The sequence below is a fragment of the Gopherus evgoodei genome, chromosome 8 (assembly GCF_007399415.2).
Source record: "Gopherus evgoodei ecotype Sinaloan lineage chromosome 8, rGopEvg1_v1.p, whole genome shotgun sequence".
Classification (NCBI taxonomy): Eukaryota; Metazoa; Chordata; order Testudines; family Testudinidae; genus Gopherus; species Gopherus evgoodei.
In genome coordinates, this window is record NC_044329.1 from 12125076 (window position 1) to 12143056 (window position 17981).

The 17981-nt window shown below is 39.7% G+C and overlaps 1 protein-coding gene across 2 annotated transcripts in view; it reads right to left on the reverse strand.

The window, feature by feature from the left end:
* Positions 1–5224: 5224 nt before the first annotated feature.
* The window catches only part of PCBD2 (pterin-4 alpha-carbinolamine dehydratase 2), a 34415-nt gene continuing 21658 nt past the window's right edge, over positions 5225–17981 (reverse strand). Inside the window, exons 2-4 of one of the 2 annotated variants that reach the window (XM_030572284.1) lie at positions 10998–11112; positions 9168–9248; positions 5225–7115 (exon numbers count right to left, since the gene is read on the reverse strand). In XM_030572284.1, coding sequence (XP_030428144.1) covers positions 7020–7115; positions 9168–9248; positions 10998–11112 — 292 coding nt within the window. In that variant the 3' untranslated portion in view covers positions 5225–7019. The remainder of the gene's footprint in view (positions 7116–9167; positions 9249–10997; positions 11113–17981) is intronic. The other variant, XM_030572283.1, reaches the window with a different exon arrangement.

Here is a 17981-nt window from a genome sequence, read left to right on the forward strand (position 1 = left end):
ACCACAGCTTTCGTTAGTAAGTTTCTAGTCCTCAGAGTTATAAAGAAAAGTTTGAAAAGTGTGGCCCACATGTAACCAATTCAGTGATGTCTGCCTGAGTCTGCAGATGACCTGAAAGGTGTGAACTTCCCCTGCATCTCAATGGAATGTTAACTCGGTGAGACCCAGTCAACACCACCTCAGCAGAGGACTGTGTGTGAGGCAGGAGGAGAAGAGTGCAGTGAATCCAGTCACTGATCCAAGCAGATACACTCCAGTAGCTGAGGTGTGTACATGGAGGGGCTCTGCTGCAACCTCTTCCTCTCTGAATGGGGGAATGTTGATGCCGCTCCTGAGGGGAAAGAAAGGGCCTCATGCCACTTCCCCTGCCTGCAGAGGAGGAGGCCCACCTGCCACCACCATGGCACAGGGGCAAGGCCACAAGTGTGGAGTCACAAATCAGTGTCTACGGCCCTGGGTGGCCTTAATCCAGCCCTTGCATTTCCCTATCATGTTTCCAATGTAATCATCACACCCTCACACTGGTGCAGGAGGACCAGGGCATAAAACTGATTAAAAACAAGATGAAATTAACTAATCCCGTTTCACTGTCTCACCCCAGAGAAAGGCAAACAGACAGCATAAATAGGGGAAAGATAATGAAGTTTTTTTAAAAATTCTTTATGCTTTAATATTCTAAAACAATGGAAGCAAGTCAGGCAAGCAATTCTGCTGTTCGTTCTGTTTTAATTTATATTTCAGCCTGGCAAAATCCTTTTAAAAACTGCAGAAATTTGCACCATGAGGTGAAATTACATTCATTTTTAGTATTTATGCTTTGTGATGAGCCAAAGCAGTGGAAGAAATACATTTTTATGGCTGGATACAAGCCTTACTGCAACAATTTGTTGGAGAAGGATTTTTATTATTCAGGAAATAGGCAAATAGTAAACAAAGATCTCTTTGTATATGCTGAAGGCCCCAATTCAGCAAGACTGTTAAAAGCCAACCTAACTTGAAGGAGTAATTCAGCTGAAGCTTAAAACTAGACCTGTGCTTCTGCACCTTGCTGAATCAGGGCCATATAATCGAATGGTGTTCAGGAGCATTCCACCAATCAAATGGCTGAGTTTGCTCAATCATTCATTGCTTTATCTCAAAGAAAAGAAGCAGCCTCGATCTGAAAGCATTAGAAGTATGCTGGGAAATTATACCTCATTTTTATATGCTAAAGTTTTCAGAAGGCCATTTCTTTTCCTTGCTCTCAGTCTAATTATATTTTCTAAAAATAAGGCAGAAAGGCAAGGAGGGGGACACTAATCTCCAATTTCTGCAGCACAGAAGGTAATAGTATGAGTGGTGTCTTCTACCATTACTCACTTCTCTCTTGCCATATTCAATCCCTCTTCACACGGTAGAGGGCTTTAAATTTAGCAGACAAAGGCATAACAAGTTCCAACGGCTGGAAGCTGAAGCTAAACAAATTCAGTCTAGAAATAAGGTGCATATTTTTCACGGGGGGGGGGGTTTAAGAAGCACTGCAACAATTTACCTATGGAGGTAATGGATTCTGTCACTTGACGTTCTCAAAATCAAGACTGAGTGGACTTTCTAAGAAACATGGTCTAACTCTACCAGAAGTTATGGGCTTGATGGAAGAATCACTTAAGAAAAATTCCACGGCCTTTGTAATACAGGAGGTCAGACTAGTTGATCATAGTGGTCCCTTCCGGCCTTAAAACCTATAAATCTATACTCTGAAGATATTCTGAATACTGTATAATCCTCCACAGATAAATCTGTCAAATCTCTATCTCCTGGAACAGATATAGAGATTTGGGTATCACAGCACAACAGAAAATGTTTCACAGATCAAGTTTGGAGAATGAAATGATTATACAACAATATTTAATTAAAAGACCTTTATTCTCCCCTGATTCCGAATTGGAGGAGTCTGCTATTGGGAATGGGTATAGATATTTTGTTATTAGCATATCAGACTTCTGTTCTATTCCTGCAAAAACTGAAATTTAATTAAAAGAAATACCAAAAGAAAAAGACACCTTTCTCTTCAGCAACCACCCCAAAGTCTTTCCATCACTACAATTGAGTAATAAGGATTAGGAAAAGTTTGGTTTTTTATAGACAGATGGACATGCTTCAATGGTGAATGGGTTTACTTCCAATCTTCCTGCTTCATCTAGAAAAGGCCAATGATTGTGTCCTTTCACTTACATCTACTTACATTTGTAAGGTTTTCTTGAATTTTTTTGTTCTATTTTTCCTCTGGTATTCCACAGGAATTTTTTAGGAAAAGGTTACTTCTTTTCATACATATTCTGTGATGAGAAGAATGTCTTTATCTCTTCCAGTTCTCTTTGATTATAATCAGATGATGGCTCTAAGTGGGAGCAAACACACAGGCCAGTGGGAAAAGGGGAACATTTGGTGACCTTGGTGATATTAGCACTGTATGGGATAGCATCAGGGTTGCACTGTGATAGCAGTTAAGCCAGCAGTCCTGCCAGTGATTATAATCACTACTTTAATTACCTCACCAAGACCCAGTACCCAGTGTGGTGTTTGCATGGTTTGCTGAACAGTCCCACTGAGGACGCCAGCCTTTTGGGGAATTTACTGAACTTGTTTCAGACTGCCCTGTGAAACTAAAGATCCTATTGGCAACTGGGAACAGGTCTAGATTAATCCAGATGCAGGGAAATTACCTTCAAAGAAAACAGTTGTTTAATGACAGATAATCCAAACACTCATCAGCACCACAATCAACCTGGAAACAAAAACATTCCAATGAAATATAACCTAGTGGTTGCAACGAGCAGGGAAACATTGCCAGAGTAAGAGAAAGGGGCACCATGCTGCAGTGAGCTGTTATTCTGAAGGCTAAGCAGAGCAGTACTAGAAAGTGAAAGCTACCAGAAAAAAATTAGGACACCGCAGAAGTGGTGTTTGTGATTCAATAGGGAGTTTTGACCTATATACCTGTCTGATGTAATGGAGCATTATGACTCTAGAGGTTCTGTTTTTCAGACAAGACTAAAAACTGAAGTTCTGGCCACTTTTGGTTATCCAAGACCCACTGGTACTTTTCACAAGAGGAGCATTAGCCCAAATGTCCTGACTAAAACGCAATACCTGTAATTAAATTCTTCCTATATAAAATTTCCTATAATGTTTCAGCTGGACATGGCACCGTTCACTTCCTTGGTTAAAGTTGCTATACACTGTTACAGTCGCTAAGCTCCAACCGAGGGGTCAATATTGAGTGAAGCGATTATTCTCCCAACTTCTCAATATCTCTACACATTCTCTCAATGTATAACAAGAGTGTATATACTCATATTTGCAGACAATACCAAACTGGGAGGGATTGCAACTGCTTTGGAGGACAGGGTCAAAATTCAAAATGATCTGGACAAATTGGAGAAATGGTCTGAGGTAAACCGGATGAAGTTCAATAAAGACAAATGCAAAGTGCTCCACTTAAGAAGGAACAATCAGTTTCACTCATACAGAATGGGAAGAGACTGTCTAGGAAGGAGTATGGCAGAAAGAAATCTAGGGGTCATAGTGGACCACAAGCTAAATATGAGTCAACAGTGTGATACTGTTGCAAAAAAAGCAAACGTGATTCTGGGATGCATTAACAGATGTGTTGTAAACAAGACACGAGAAGTCAATCTTCCGCTCTACTCTGTGCTGGTTAGGCCTCAACTGGAGTGTTGTGTCCAGTTCTGGGCACCGCATTTCAAGAAAGATGTGGAGAAATTGGAGAGGGTCCAGAGAAGAGCAACAAGAATGATTAAAGGTCTTGAGAACATGACCTATGAAGGAAGGCTGAAAGAATTGGGTTTATTTAGTTTGGAAAAGAGAAGACTGAGAGGGGACATGATAGCAGTTTTCAGGTATCTAAAAGGGTGTCATCAGGAGGAGGGAGAAAACTTGTTCACCTTAGCCTCTAATGATAGAACAAGAAGCAATGGGCTTAAACTGCAGCAAGGGAGATATAGGTCGGACATTAGGAAAAGGTTCCTAACTGTCAGGGTAGTTAAACACTGGAATAGATTGCCTAGGGAAGTTGTGGAATCTCCATCTCTGGAGATATTTAAGAGTAGGTTAGATAAATGTCTATCAGGGATGGTCTAGACAGTATTTGGTCCTGCCATGAGGGCAGGAGACTGGACTCAATGACCTCTCGAAGTCCCTTCCAGTCCTAGAGTCTATGAATCTATATACAGGAACATATTTTGAGAGACACAGATACACGCACAAACTGCGAACTCAAGCTAGATGGCTGATTTATGTTTCCTTAATCTTTCCCAGATACAGAAAGGGAAGCCAGAGGTTTTTCAGCATAGCTAGTAGAGTGCCAAGATTCCATTGCCACTTGCTTCACAGAAAGCAGCTAGTTTATTACAAAAGCTAAGGATTGGGGGATGGGGAAGGAGAGGGAGGTGTGATGAAGGTTCTCAGTTTGGATGCAATTCAAAAATACTAAGAATTCTGTCAAAAACCTAAAAACCGGACTTTGGTAATGAAAGAAGGAGCTGATGTCTGCAAGGCAAACCAAAGCCCAGGAGAACATCATTGCTTTTTGTGCTGAGGAGCTGCAGGTATCATGGAGTGCAGGAGAGAAGAGCAGCCAATAGCAGTTTAGCAAAAAAATTGAAGAGGAACAGGAGGAAAGGAAATTGCCTCTGAGGCTAAGGTGAAATCCTGGCCCCACTGAAGCGTATGGCAAAACTCTCACAGATTTCAAAGGAGCCAGGATTTTCCCCTTAGATTCTGTCTCTGAAGTCAACAGTCTTTGATCAGACATGAGCAGTTTTTCACTACTATTTTCATTATAAGATAACAAAGTTTATATAGCAATACTCACGGAGGGCACCTCACTGCTCTCTGTAATAACCAGGAGAGGAGCAGGAGGCAAATGTTATCCCAAAAAAATATGCTGCAGTAATGCGCTGCTCACCTTTTCTATTTATTTCACTCAGTCTCCATCACCAAGCAGCAGACGTAAAAAATAACAACACTGTACAGCCGGGCATCACAAAAGAATACTGCTCTGAGCTCTCAATGAATTTGTGGGGATTTTTTTCTAAGAGAATGTAAATAAATATTAATATTTGAAACCCAAGACCTCCCAGTAACTAGATATAAGTTATGCTAATGCCAAAACAGCTTTGTCACATATGTGCATGTATATAATAATTATACAGGAACAAAATTACAGAGGAGGAATTAGATTTTATTGTTCTTATCCAAAGCTTTCCCATAATATCTCAGTTCTAAAAAACAAAAATAGTTTTCAGGGCTTATTAGAGAGGCACTGTCAAACCTTCAGGATCAGATTTATTCATCCGTGGGTAACAAAAGACAACAGTTATTTTTTCAAGTAATTCCCTGCAGCACTGATCACTTTAAAATGTCAAAGAAATCCTTAATTTTACACAAATACAAAAAGATTTTAAGGGATGGGCATTTGAGAGCATAAAACCTAGACTACTTCTCTTTAGTTTTAACTTGATAGCCTACGGATGCTAACTTAAAAAACTTCTCGGTTCAAAAATCTTATCAACAACTGTTGTCCATAAGTGCATGATACGTCATATGTTAATTATTTTGTGCTTCATATTTTACAAATTTACTGAAGGGAATATTTGGAAGGCAGCTACTGCACTGCATCCAGAAAGTATTGGGGGAGCACAAATCTAATATGTACAAAAAGGCTTTGACAATGACATGAATCAATATAGAGCTAGTTTCTTAGTAGTTACTAATTGTGCCTCTGGTGTCATTCTATCTATGTATCTAGGCATTTATAAGGTGCCAATCAACCCAGTAGTTAAGCAGCAACGTAATTATTAGAAAGGCTTGATTGTGCATGTTGAGTACACTCAGTACTGCAGAGAGGGGCCTGTTCTTGTCATACTTACATGAGCAGAACTCCAACTGCTATCAGTGAGAATTTTGTCTGAGTGAGAGTAAAGGCCAGAGACTTTATAACCTTGGGATGTTGAGAGAAATAGATTTTAAACCTAGCTGGTAGGATCTGTAGCTCCTAGAACAAGATTTACAAACAAATTATTTTAACTATAAGAAAATGGGTCACCATAACTTGAGATTAGCCCTGCCCACTTTATCAAGAGAACCCTGCCAACATTGCTTCCTTTACTGTTGGCAGCACTTATTGGTGTGATGGAAACCTGGCTTAGTCCACACTCCCCTTTCCTACAGATGAGCTTTAATAAAATATGAGAATGCTATTACAAAATAAGGGTTTGATATTGAGTTCTCTGGCCCCAATCCATCAAAATATTTAAGCACTTCCCCCAAGTACATGAGTTTTTCCAGTGACTTCAGCAGGTCTATTCATGTGCTTAAAATTCAACATGTCCTTAAGAGCTTTGACAGATAAAGGCCAGCGTACTCAGCAGTTTGCAGGATCAAGCCCTCAATATCCTACTACTGGGAGGGTGACAGGTCTGAAAAGCACCTCACCACTATTGGTATCTGCATACAAGAGTACAGAGAAAAAGAAAGCCTGCTGGCTGGGATCAAGAACAAGGCACGCTCACTTGGCAGTACCCGAGTGCTATTACTCCCTGCAGGGTTACTAGGCTAGGGGCTTGGAGAATCCTTCACTCTCTGGAAGGCTTCCAGCATTCTGGCTTTTATCCATTGTGGAATAATGGTGAATCATATTTCTGGTTTGGGTTTTTAATGTGAAAAGTTTATTTTAATTTCTAAGGAAGGATTGTTCAAAATTACTTTTGTTGCTTTGTCTGATGTATTGTACGTGTGACCAGTAACGATAAGTATAAGGATTTGGCAGTTTTCTCATATTAAGGTTGATGAGTTTTTGTTTCTTTTTAAATGTTGCTGCTAAATTAGTCTTATTACACATCATTTTACACTACGAGGGGCAGCAGCAATTTAGAACGTAGAACCGTTCACTGAATGAATGATAAGGTTCAGATATAAAGCAGTCTGAAGGCAATGCTATTTTCAACATTCAGTTATTACACAGAAGCAGCCGCCTTGTCAATAAATTGAGCCAGCTTCACATCTCTTTTGGTCAGTCCTCCACAGTCATGGGAAATAAGAGTTATCTGAACCTGTAAGCAAAAGGAAAGGATGTGGATTACAATTTACATTCCAAGCTTTCAGTGAAGACTGATCAGAATTCAATTTGAAATTTTTTGTGGGGAGAGTGATCTTTAATTAATTGGTTTTAAAAAACCCTGCCTGCAGACTAAGAGTTGGAATCTTACTATTTTTTCAAATTGTAAGACATCACATGAGTCAGCTGCAAGGTGAGCAGGCTCAGCAGAATCTGGAGACTAACCAAAGAAGCATTTCACAGAGTAAAAAAGTAATTTAGACTTCATGCTCTTGGGTTTCATCCAAGAGGCAGCATCCGATTAAATTACTCATTCTTTAAATTTAAATTCCACATATTGGTTTCATGAAGAATTCAGGTCATCGACCAAGTTGCAAACACCAAATTAAGTGACTGGAGCATAAAAATCAGTATCTTAAAGGTGAAGAAACTGGTTAGCTCTTTGCAGATTAGTTTTGAAAGGAAAAAATAAACAGATTGGTGTATGTGTAGCTATGATACAGGCTGCCTGCATGAGTTTGTTTAGACTTACCCAGAAGAAAAGTCATGTGCTACATTGTTAGTTGTTCCTGTGTAGCAGGGATTTGCAAAAAAAGAAAATCTAAACACCCTGGGAAGTCAAGACACTCTTCCAGAGTGTGAGATAGGCACTTTGTCCAACATCACTTAATGGCTCTCTTTAAATGAGATAGTTAGAATGTATTTAATTTTGCCTTATTGTTTAAAAAAGAATTAGACCATTTCGGTGCCAATTAATCCCATTTTAAAAAAAATATACATGGCACTTTGTGCCAGTCAGAAAAAACCACTGCTTTATGTGTATGCATCATCACTCTGCTTGTCCCTTGTTTTGTTTTAGATAGGCATGGTATATATTTACCAGTGACTAAAGAAAAAAATAGTTAATAGAACAAAATGAGAATTATTAGAAAATAAAATGATAGTAATAATTTGGCTCTTGAAGTGGTGCCTTTATTGGAAGGTCTCAGTGCACCTGACTAATATTTGCTCTCATGAAACCACTACGAATTAAATAAATTTTATAATTGACTTTACAGGTAGCTACACTGAGACACCAGAGTCAAGATTTTCAAGATCTGAGTCTAAGGGCTTGTCTACATTACCCACTGGATCAACGGGCAGCGATCAATCCAGCAGGTGTCGATTTATCACGTCTAGTCTAGATGCAATAAATTGACCGCTGAGCACTCTCCCCGACTCCGGTACTCCACCAGGGCGAGAGGCGCAGTCGGGAGTCAACAGGAAAGTGTCAGTGAAGACACTGCGGTAAGTAGATCTAAGTACGTCGACTTCAGATACATTATTCACGTAGCTGAAGTTGCGTAACTTAGATCGATCCCTCTACCCCCAGTGTAGACCAGGGGTAAGTTAGCTTTCCAGGCTCCTGTTTCGGCACTGGAACAAGTGGCTTGATCTTCCAAAGTTCTGAACTCCCATTAACTTCCACAGGCATCAAAAGGAGCTGATGAGTGTTCAGTAGCTTTGAAAAAATCCGAATATTTATCTAGATGGCCTAAACATGGATTTAGGAGCCTAACTTTAGGCTTCGACTTTAGGAAATCTTGGTTGAAGAGGTTATATAATGTGTCCAAGCCACACAGCCTGTGGTGAGAAATCTGAGAGAAGAACTATGGATTCCTGCCTCTCTAACCACTGACTAGACAATCTCTTCACTATACAAGTTTAAAAAGTAGGAACAATTTGAGGTTTAAACACTTTCACAGTGTGTCAAATGTTAAGTATATTACCATGATGACAACAGGAAGAAAATCAGCCCAGTCTAAGATAAAAGAAACAAAAAACACACAAACACACAACGCTAATTTATTCTGCCCATCAGTAGGACTGGATCTTCTTTGCAAATATTCTTTTAAAATCCACAAAGGAGATAGGTAAAGTCACTATCTCTTTTGATGTATAGAAGCTTCCTAATGTGAAAAGGAGGAACAGAAATGGATGTTCTACACGCTGATCTGGTCTAGTAAATTGTTCATAAAGGTCCCTAAAAGGTTATTCACTGTATTACCTTGTTGTATACATTAAACCATTCGGGATGATGATTCATCTTTTCTGCTTGCAGAGCAACTCGTGTCATAAATCCAAAAGCCTAGGATAAAAAGAATACAGAGAAATATTTCATGTTAGGAACGTGTGTTAAGGTTAGTGTTATGGATCTACAAGGATATATTCCAAAAGCCCAGTGATGTGTAATGACAGGGATGGCCCTTGTGTACTGGGACCTAAAGATAATTGGTTTTGTACCCTACCCCTTTGAGTACTTTTGAGTACTCTGAGTATGTCACCTTTTGGAGCATTCCACCTTCCCTGGATTACTCCCCATTCTATCTTCACCGTTCCCTTACTAAAGCAGCATTCTGCAGCACATGCTCCAGAGATGAACTCCCAGTAGGGTGATCAGATGTCCTAATTTTATAGGGACAGTCCCGATATTTGCAGAGGGCGGGGTGTTATATGGGTCTCTATTACCCCTCACCCCATCCTGATTTTTCACACTTACTATCTGGTCACCCTAACTCTCAGAGTTCATGGCTTTCTGATTAGCTGGCTTCTTCCTGCAATGGGTTACAACCCCCTCTGCTCAGTGGGATACTGCTCCAAGTCATGGTCCCCTTGTTAAAAATTTACTACCGACCTAAAGGGATTGTGGTAATTTTCTTGCTGCTGATAGAGTTCTCTCCCTCTTTGGATACTGGTCGATCATTCTGTCCAAAATGACTTATCCAAAGATACTGATGAAGAACAATTATTTTGCCTACGGTGTGCAACAGGTATCAGATATTTTTAAATATTCACCCAAGGGAGATACCTCTATGCCCCTAGATCTTCACCCCACCTTTCCTCCAAGTTAAACACTCTGCTATACTATCAATATACACCAGGAGTGGGCAAACTTTTTGGCCTGAGAGCCGCAACGGGTTTCGTAAATTGTACGGAGGGCCGGTTAGGGGAGGGGGTCGTAGCCTGGCCCCCACTTCTGATCTGCCCCCACCCCCACCCCCAGGACTCCTGCCCCATCCAACCCCCGCTATTACCAGGAGGGACCCCTGCCCCATCCACACACCCCCGCTCCCTGTCCCCTGACTGCCCCCTGCCACCCCATCCAACCCCCTCTCCTTCCTGACTGCCCCCCCAGGATCTCTGCCCCCATTCAACCCCATTCCCACTCGACCCCTATCGACACCCCCACCCCCTGACCACCAGCTTGAACTCCCCTGCCCTCTATCCAACCCCCTCTGCTCCGTGCCCCCTTACTGCGCTGCGTGGAGCACCAGTGGCTGGCAGTGCTACGGCCATGCCGCCACCACGCAGCACAGAGACCGGGTCAGGACGGGCTCTGCAGCTGTGCTGCCCCAGGAGCTCACAGCCCTGCCGCCCAGAGCATTGCGCTGGCAGCGGAGCGAGCGAGGTGAGGCTACGGGGGAAGGAGGATAGTGGGGGAGGAGCTGGGGCTAGCCTCCCGGCCAAGAATGCGGGGGGCAGGCAGGACAGTCCCACGGGCCATAGTTTGCCCACCTCTGATATACACAGTGTATTTTTCAGGAACAGAGTTCATTTCTAGTGACTTTCCCTGAATGTAAGCATTTTTGTTTTGTTTTGGAGGGGGGCGGAGGGAGGTTGGCCACATGAGGTCACTTCTCTCCTTTATGAGAAAATGTTCTGGTTTAAATGAGAGAATACAGACTTCCCAGTCCCCCACCCTCTTCTCTTCACACTCCCCCGTGATACAGGATTTAATCACAGACTCAAGGAGAAAATGTGAGGCCCTTGCCAAAAATATTTGCAGAAAATCTCTGCATTAAAAAAAAAAAAAATTCCATGCAAATCAAGGACTCACTCTGCAATAGGACTCATGTAGGTAGGCCCCTGTGCCTGCCCAGAGACCAAGGGAAGTCAATGGGCTCTGCACAGATGAAGGAGTCCATCTAGGAGGATCAGGGCCTAAATTAAAACTGCAAAGCAAAAAAACCCCGTATCCACGTACATAATCTGGTTCATATTAAAATACTTGCCATAAGTTAGTATCTTGACATAGACCTACCTGTTTAGATCATTTTAAGCACTAATTTATAGTCTAGCCTGTATATGGTCCATCAAGCAATGGCCATTTCAAACAAACATGTGGTCAATAAATAACATAATGGTTGATAATAGTTTCAGTCTTTTTTTCTCTCACAAATTACAAACACTTTAAGAAAAGGAATCAGTGCCTGGATGAAGTATGACTTTGTAAGTCACTTTGCCAGTCAGATGAATGCAAACGTTACAATCAGAGCAAATTATTCCAATGAGGTTTGTCATTTGGAAACCACCAAACTGTCAGCAATTAAAAAGCTTTTTTCTTTGACCCAAGAACATTCGAAAAAATTGGGAACACTAGCTTCCCTTGAAGCTCTAGTTTGGTTTAATTTTACTTGGAGTGAACAATTACATTTCAAAAATTTCAAGCATTGCAACAAGATGCTTCAAAGCATAAAGCAGTAAACTCATCACTAGACATTAGGGAATATACAGCTTTATTCAAAATTCTAAGATTTACGTTTTATTTAAAGATTTTTTTTAAATACCCATAGCCTTAACATCTTTATTTACAAGACCATACCAAATTATACCTAGAATTGCCTCCAAAGGATAGTTTAAAAGCCACTGCTGCAGTCAGAAAGGCATCTGAAATTAGATTGCCTTTTTAACCTCAGGCAGTGCAGGGAAAACTGGAGGGAATTCAAGAAAAAACTGACCAAATCCATATATGCACTTCCAGAATCTGTATCTATGTACAGACATACACACGTGTGCACGCACACAAGTACATACATATATTTTTCCATGGATATTTTTATTTTATTGCATAATCATCACCACTCACTCTTAAGTTCAAATGGAAAAAACATTAAAGAACAAATTAATTGGTGACCAAATATCATTACCATTAAACTTTACCAAACCATTCCCTGTGCCTCTCCCCCCCACCTACCGACTTGACCAGAAATTACCAGTTAGCTGACCATGATGTCCCCCATCGTCACCACAGCTAAAAATGGAAAGTTATCTTAAAAGTTGCACTTCATCCTGAAGGTAGCCAAACTCAGGTTTTCATCAACTACAAGAGGGAATGAATTCCTAAGCACTGGGCCCTCCGTGGAGAATGTCCTGTTGTCCTTTCCTATGAGCTCAATCCTGGGAACAGGTAGTATGAGCGTTCCAGTGGGACATAACTAACATAGCAGAGGCTTTTGGATGTTTCAGAGCTAAAAGGATCCCATAACCATGATTTTATACATACATCATGTGTGTGTGCAATTATATACACGTAGGGGTATGTACATACATACACATATAACCCTGCTTTACCCAATGCAATCTCCTCTGCGTTACTAAAATAAACGACTTTTTCTATTTTGATTATAGCCTATTTTAACTATGCACAAAAGAGCACATATCTCCCACTAAGAAAATGAGCAGCAGCTCTGCTGAGTAATTTCACCAGTGCAATCTCCATTAAGCCCCTAAATACATCCTTTTCTAATTACATAAATTAGAAATCTATTGTTTATGGATCACCTTTATGTTTGTAGGCCCATAAGCTTCCTTTTACAAAACACAATTGGCTCTGGAGGAAAAGATATTTAGGTTTGATTAGATATGAAAACACTATTACACAATCAGTTTGGACATGTCTTCACGTCTTGAAACATGATCGGTAATTTGGTCTAATTGGTGATCAAGGAAACTATCTTGTGATCAATTAAAGTAATTACCTGATTCCGGCAACATAACCAACCTTATTTTGAGCTGGAGTCTGCACTTCTTCAACTTTAATTAAAAATAATGAAAATTATTAAGCAGTCTGCAGTGCAAGATCATTGTCAAGCACGAGTCACATGACAGTATAGTCACTTGGCATTGGTGGGTACAGTTTACCAGACAGAGAAAATATTTCTTGTTGCTAGATGGATAAGTGTTTTATTTATGCTGATAAGTCCCTGCACGGCCTTGACCTCAGCAGATTGTTTGTGGCAGCTATAACCACTGATTACATCATTTTAAGATCTTAATTTGAATATATATATATATATATATATATATATATATATATATATATATATATATATATATATATATATATATATATATATATATATATCATCCACAACACAGAACCTCAGCAGCATTTTCTAAAATCTGTGCATCAAGTTTTAAAAGCAGCTATTTCGAATAAAGGAAATACCACACCGGATGAGATCAACAGTCTCTCTCTGCCTTGGTTCCCCATCCATAAGTTGGAGATAAAATAGTACTTCTCTACCTCACAAGAGGTGTTGTGAAGATAAATACATTAAAAATTGTGAGGTACTCTGGTACTGCGGTAATGGGAGCCACAGGAATACCTTATATAGATTTTTTACTGTGTAATTTTAGTTATATTTAGATAATGTTTTACTAAAATAAAGTTTAGAAATATAGGTTTCTATACATTCCTTAACCTGTGAAAAAATTTTCCCAGGGAAATATTGGAAGCAACACTTAAATTAGAGTGGAAACACCACTAGAAATTTTACTGTATGGAACAATCCTGCTCTGGCAAGGAGATGGACTGGATGATCCAATGGGTCTTTTCCATTTCTCTCTTCTACGAGTCACGAAAGGAATAGCTAAAAAACTACTGAAGTTGCAGCAGTAGCTCAGCTGCAATTTCTAAGACAGAGATTCATTTTCTAGATGCTCCCAGCTTTGACATACCTGTTTTGGGAAAATATTTCCTTGCTAAATCACTCCTGAAAGAAGAAAATATTGAGAAAGTATTTTAAGCAAGCTCAGCTGGTACCTCTTGCTCAAGCTGTGCCCTGGGACAGCCCAACTGTACTTTTAAAATAACAGAACATGCTATCACAAAATATGGCTTAATGCAACTTGCTTTTCCTGAGAAAGGTAAAAACTGTGCTATATGCTTTGCTTTCAGGAGTGAATGGAAAGATGAAATTCCATCTACCTCGTTGCACTATAGAGTATTTAACAGCTTTGGGAGGCTTGCAGAGTCCCTCTGCTAATCTGCTATTCTTCTTCTTTTCACATGTCTTAAGCAAGGACTCAATTCATCTTAACACTTTTTAAACATACAGCTTTTGCACAATGCTTGCCAACATTATCCTGATGATTAATACATCAAAGCAATGCAGGCTCATGTGTTGTGCTAATATATCACTGCCTGGTGAGTTCCCAGTGATAGAGTGCCATAATGTATCACTGGAACACAGCATTCAGGCAATTCTTTACTCAAAAGATGGGGCTCCTCAAGAAAAATAGCTTTGAGACCTAGCAATTTAACAAGCATTTTATTTATTTGTTTTTAAATGCAAAGGTTTTGAACTTGGGGTCCCTGGGCCTCCTAAATCTTTCAGCCAAGAGAAACATATGCTAATCACAAATACATTAAGGTTTTTATTTCCAATCTGTCATTATAATGCTGAGGGCAGTATTAACCTCGACCTTATGTGGTGAGGGCTACCTGTCTTTGCAGCATTACTATTTAATAACAAAAACATTTTGTATCCTTTATTAATAGGATACATGTACGTAATGGATAATACTAGTCATAATAATGCATTTATACCTTAGAATATACAGTGCTTAGCATGTTTGCTTTCACTTCGTACCATTACACAATGCGTTGCATTTGTCCTCTTTGTTCTTCATGCAGTTTAACTCCCTGTTACACAACAATAAAGAGACTTACACATCATTAGGCCTCAGCTCCAAATTGTGAAGTAGGTTGCATGTATGGAAGTTTCACTAATTCCTGTAACTAGCTAACTTTTATTTATGGGTCAGCAGGCAGAGAAAAGAAGTTGCTTAATGTTGAGCTAAATTAAAGGTATGCTGTACAATACCTTTGTTTATAGTCACTTGATTTTGTTTAAGTTAGTTTCATTACATTTTCTGTTGTGCTCCAAGTGAAATCTGCATTTTTTAAATTTTATTGGCTACATTTAGGGAAGATTTTTCCTTGTTAAAACAGAGGCATCTTGTTACATGGTTATGGTATTTTTTAAAAACGTTAAATGTTTTTAAAAACCTAAAGATTCGACCAACGTTAAAACAGGGAAGGAAGAGACATTTGGTGAAGTGTTTGTTATCAAATCTTTATCTATTTATCCATCTAAAGATTCTCAATTGTGTCCATCACTGTAATACCTACGTAAATTAGAGCTACAAGGCACTAAGCAGCTGTCTTCATGGAACTGCCTTTCCTTGTCTCTGGCTGGCTTTTACATTAATCATCATATAAAAAATGGTTTTTAATATCATTGCAAGAATGGTGGGAAAGCTCGCTCAGAAAAGGAGGCAGCTAAAGCATGCCCTAAATATAATCACACTCTGGCATAGTCTGACTCCTTGTGGGAGCAAGATCGACAACTGAACTTCCTTGACCCAGAGAACTTTATCTCCACCTTTCAAACACCTCCTGCACTTTGTGGGCTGCACTGCTCTAGAAAAGCACAGCTGCCTTGAGGCGTACTGGATAGATAGGCTGACCAAGTGTCAAAAATCAGGACAGGAGGTGGAGGGTAATAAGTGCCTGTGTGAGAAAAAGACCCCAAAATTGGGACATCTGGTCACCCTATGGATAGAGAAGCAGTTGCTGATATCCTGATCTATTTGACAATCAGGACTATATCTTTGAACTGGCAACAGAAACAGACTGGAGCCAGTGGACGGACCATAGTGCAGGGGTGATGGATGCACAGCAACCAGCCCATCATGGAGGCAGGCTACCACATACAATACAAGCTGGAGCCTCTGCATTGCTTTCATGTTCAGGCCCAAGGAGTTATACTAATACGTATTGGAGGTGCCTAATGCATAGACCACTGGGGCCAGAACATCAGCACTTCCTAGCAAACAAGGTGAACTTATGTTTTTCTACTGCCAACAGTACCTGATCACTTAGGTTTAGTGAAAGCTATGGACACCTAAAGGGCCTGAACGTGCAGTATACTGAGCACCCTATGAATTCTTCTTGTCTCATGGGTGCTGCTCAGCACTTTAGAGGATTGTGCGCTTAACTATGAAAAATACTAATGGAGGGAAACAGTAGGGGTACAATACTAACGACATGTAGGCCTGCATGGACATGGAATTTTTATTGGAACATCTAAAAAAACATGGACTTTGTACGAAATATCAATACAATATTAACCTCAGTTATCGGTCTATACTCTTCCTAATTTAGAATATCATATTAGAAATTAAATGAGGACTGGCTGCTGAAGTTTTCCATCCCTGATCATCACATCCCATTTATGCAAAACTGAAGCCTGTTTGTTTTGATCCCTAAAATAAAATTATATATCAATATTAGAGCTGTAAATTCTATACCCAAGTTATATGTTAAAGCTTTCAAAATATCTGAAAACCTTTACACTTTTTTCCACAAAGGAGGCCGTCTCTGGCTTGCAACACTTGTTTACAATTATGTCGGTGAAGAAACTAGCTAGCCAGCTCTATATCAAACATTTTGACAGCAAAAGCACAAACACTGATCTATTCTAAGTAGTTTGCCACTCTATGTAATCTTGGAAAAGGCATTCTTGCCTTTGATTCTACAAATGTTTATACTTCATACATCATGCAAATAGTGTTTTATATATTAAGAAATAATGTGAGTAAATCTGAAGTTAAATTAAATTCTTTAACAATAACCCTGCCAAAGCACTGTGATTTTCCTATAAAAAAATTATTCCAATTTGTTGATCTTACATTGGATGAAACATACTGTAACAATCTTCATAATTTATATCCTGTTGGGACACTATGATTTAAAGTAACATAATACAGACCAGCATCACTGCTAATCTAAACCACCTGACCAGATAAACAACAGTTTCCCCTTCTCTCTTCACTGAGGGTATTTCTGTTTATTGTCATATGATTTACTCATTTTAAAAACATGAAGAAAAAATGCTGCGAAACAGCACTGCAGCTAGAAGGCATGGCCTTTCTTACACTGGGAACTTTTCACACACAGGTACCAGTATAATGTCAAGAACTGCAGGAGACCGAAGGCAATCCCACGAATTCTGTTCTCAGGAAAAAAAAAAAATCACAGCGAAAAAAGATTAGGTTCATTCTGTACAATCTGGACCAGGTGCAGTGTTAGAAGCTACATATTTTTGATGTTACGAAAGATACAATTCTACAAAATAAATCAGAGTCAAAGATATTATGTGCCAAGTTCAGCAGTGCTCTAAACTGTGGTATACGTTTGTCGAAAACAGGTGCAAGTGTAATTTGCCTCTATTTGGCATTCAGTGGGTGTGCAAATGGGTACCATTTTTGTGCCAAGGAGGCATGGGGAATTGTTGAAGAAAAAGCATTAAAAGAAGGGTGCAGATAAAATAGACTCTCTCCCTTAAGCCCTTAGTTGTTCTGCTTCTTACACTCCTTTCCTGCTATTTCCTCAGGGTGTTATGTTACACTCATTTTTGCACACTCCCTGAAATTCAAATATGTGCACTTATTGCTAGCCACACATTCAGCTTTTCTGACCAACCTACACTCCGATTTGCATCACTGCTGCATTTGTGCCCTATGAATTTTTTTTTTTCTTGTAACTGATGTTACGGATAGTCTCCTAAAGGGAAGCAAGGTATCAGGTCTATCACCCTTTTCCTCATCCTTAGCCTCCCAAAACAACCACAATGTTATTTGGAGATCATCTTTCCCTCTTCCCATTTTACACTGCAACAGTGACAGAATGCAACTGGAAATCATGTGCAGGCCCTATTCACTGTGATTCAATTAAAAGACTTTACAACCAAAT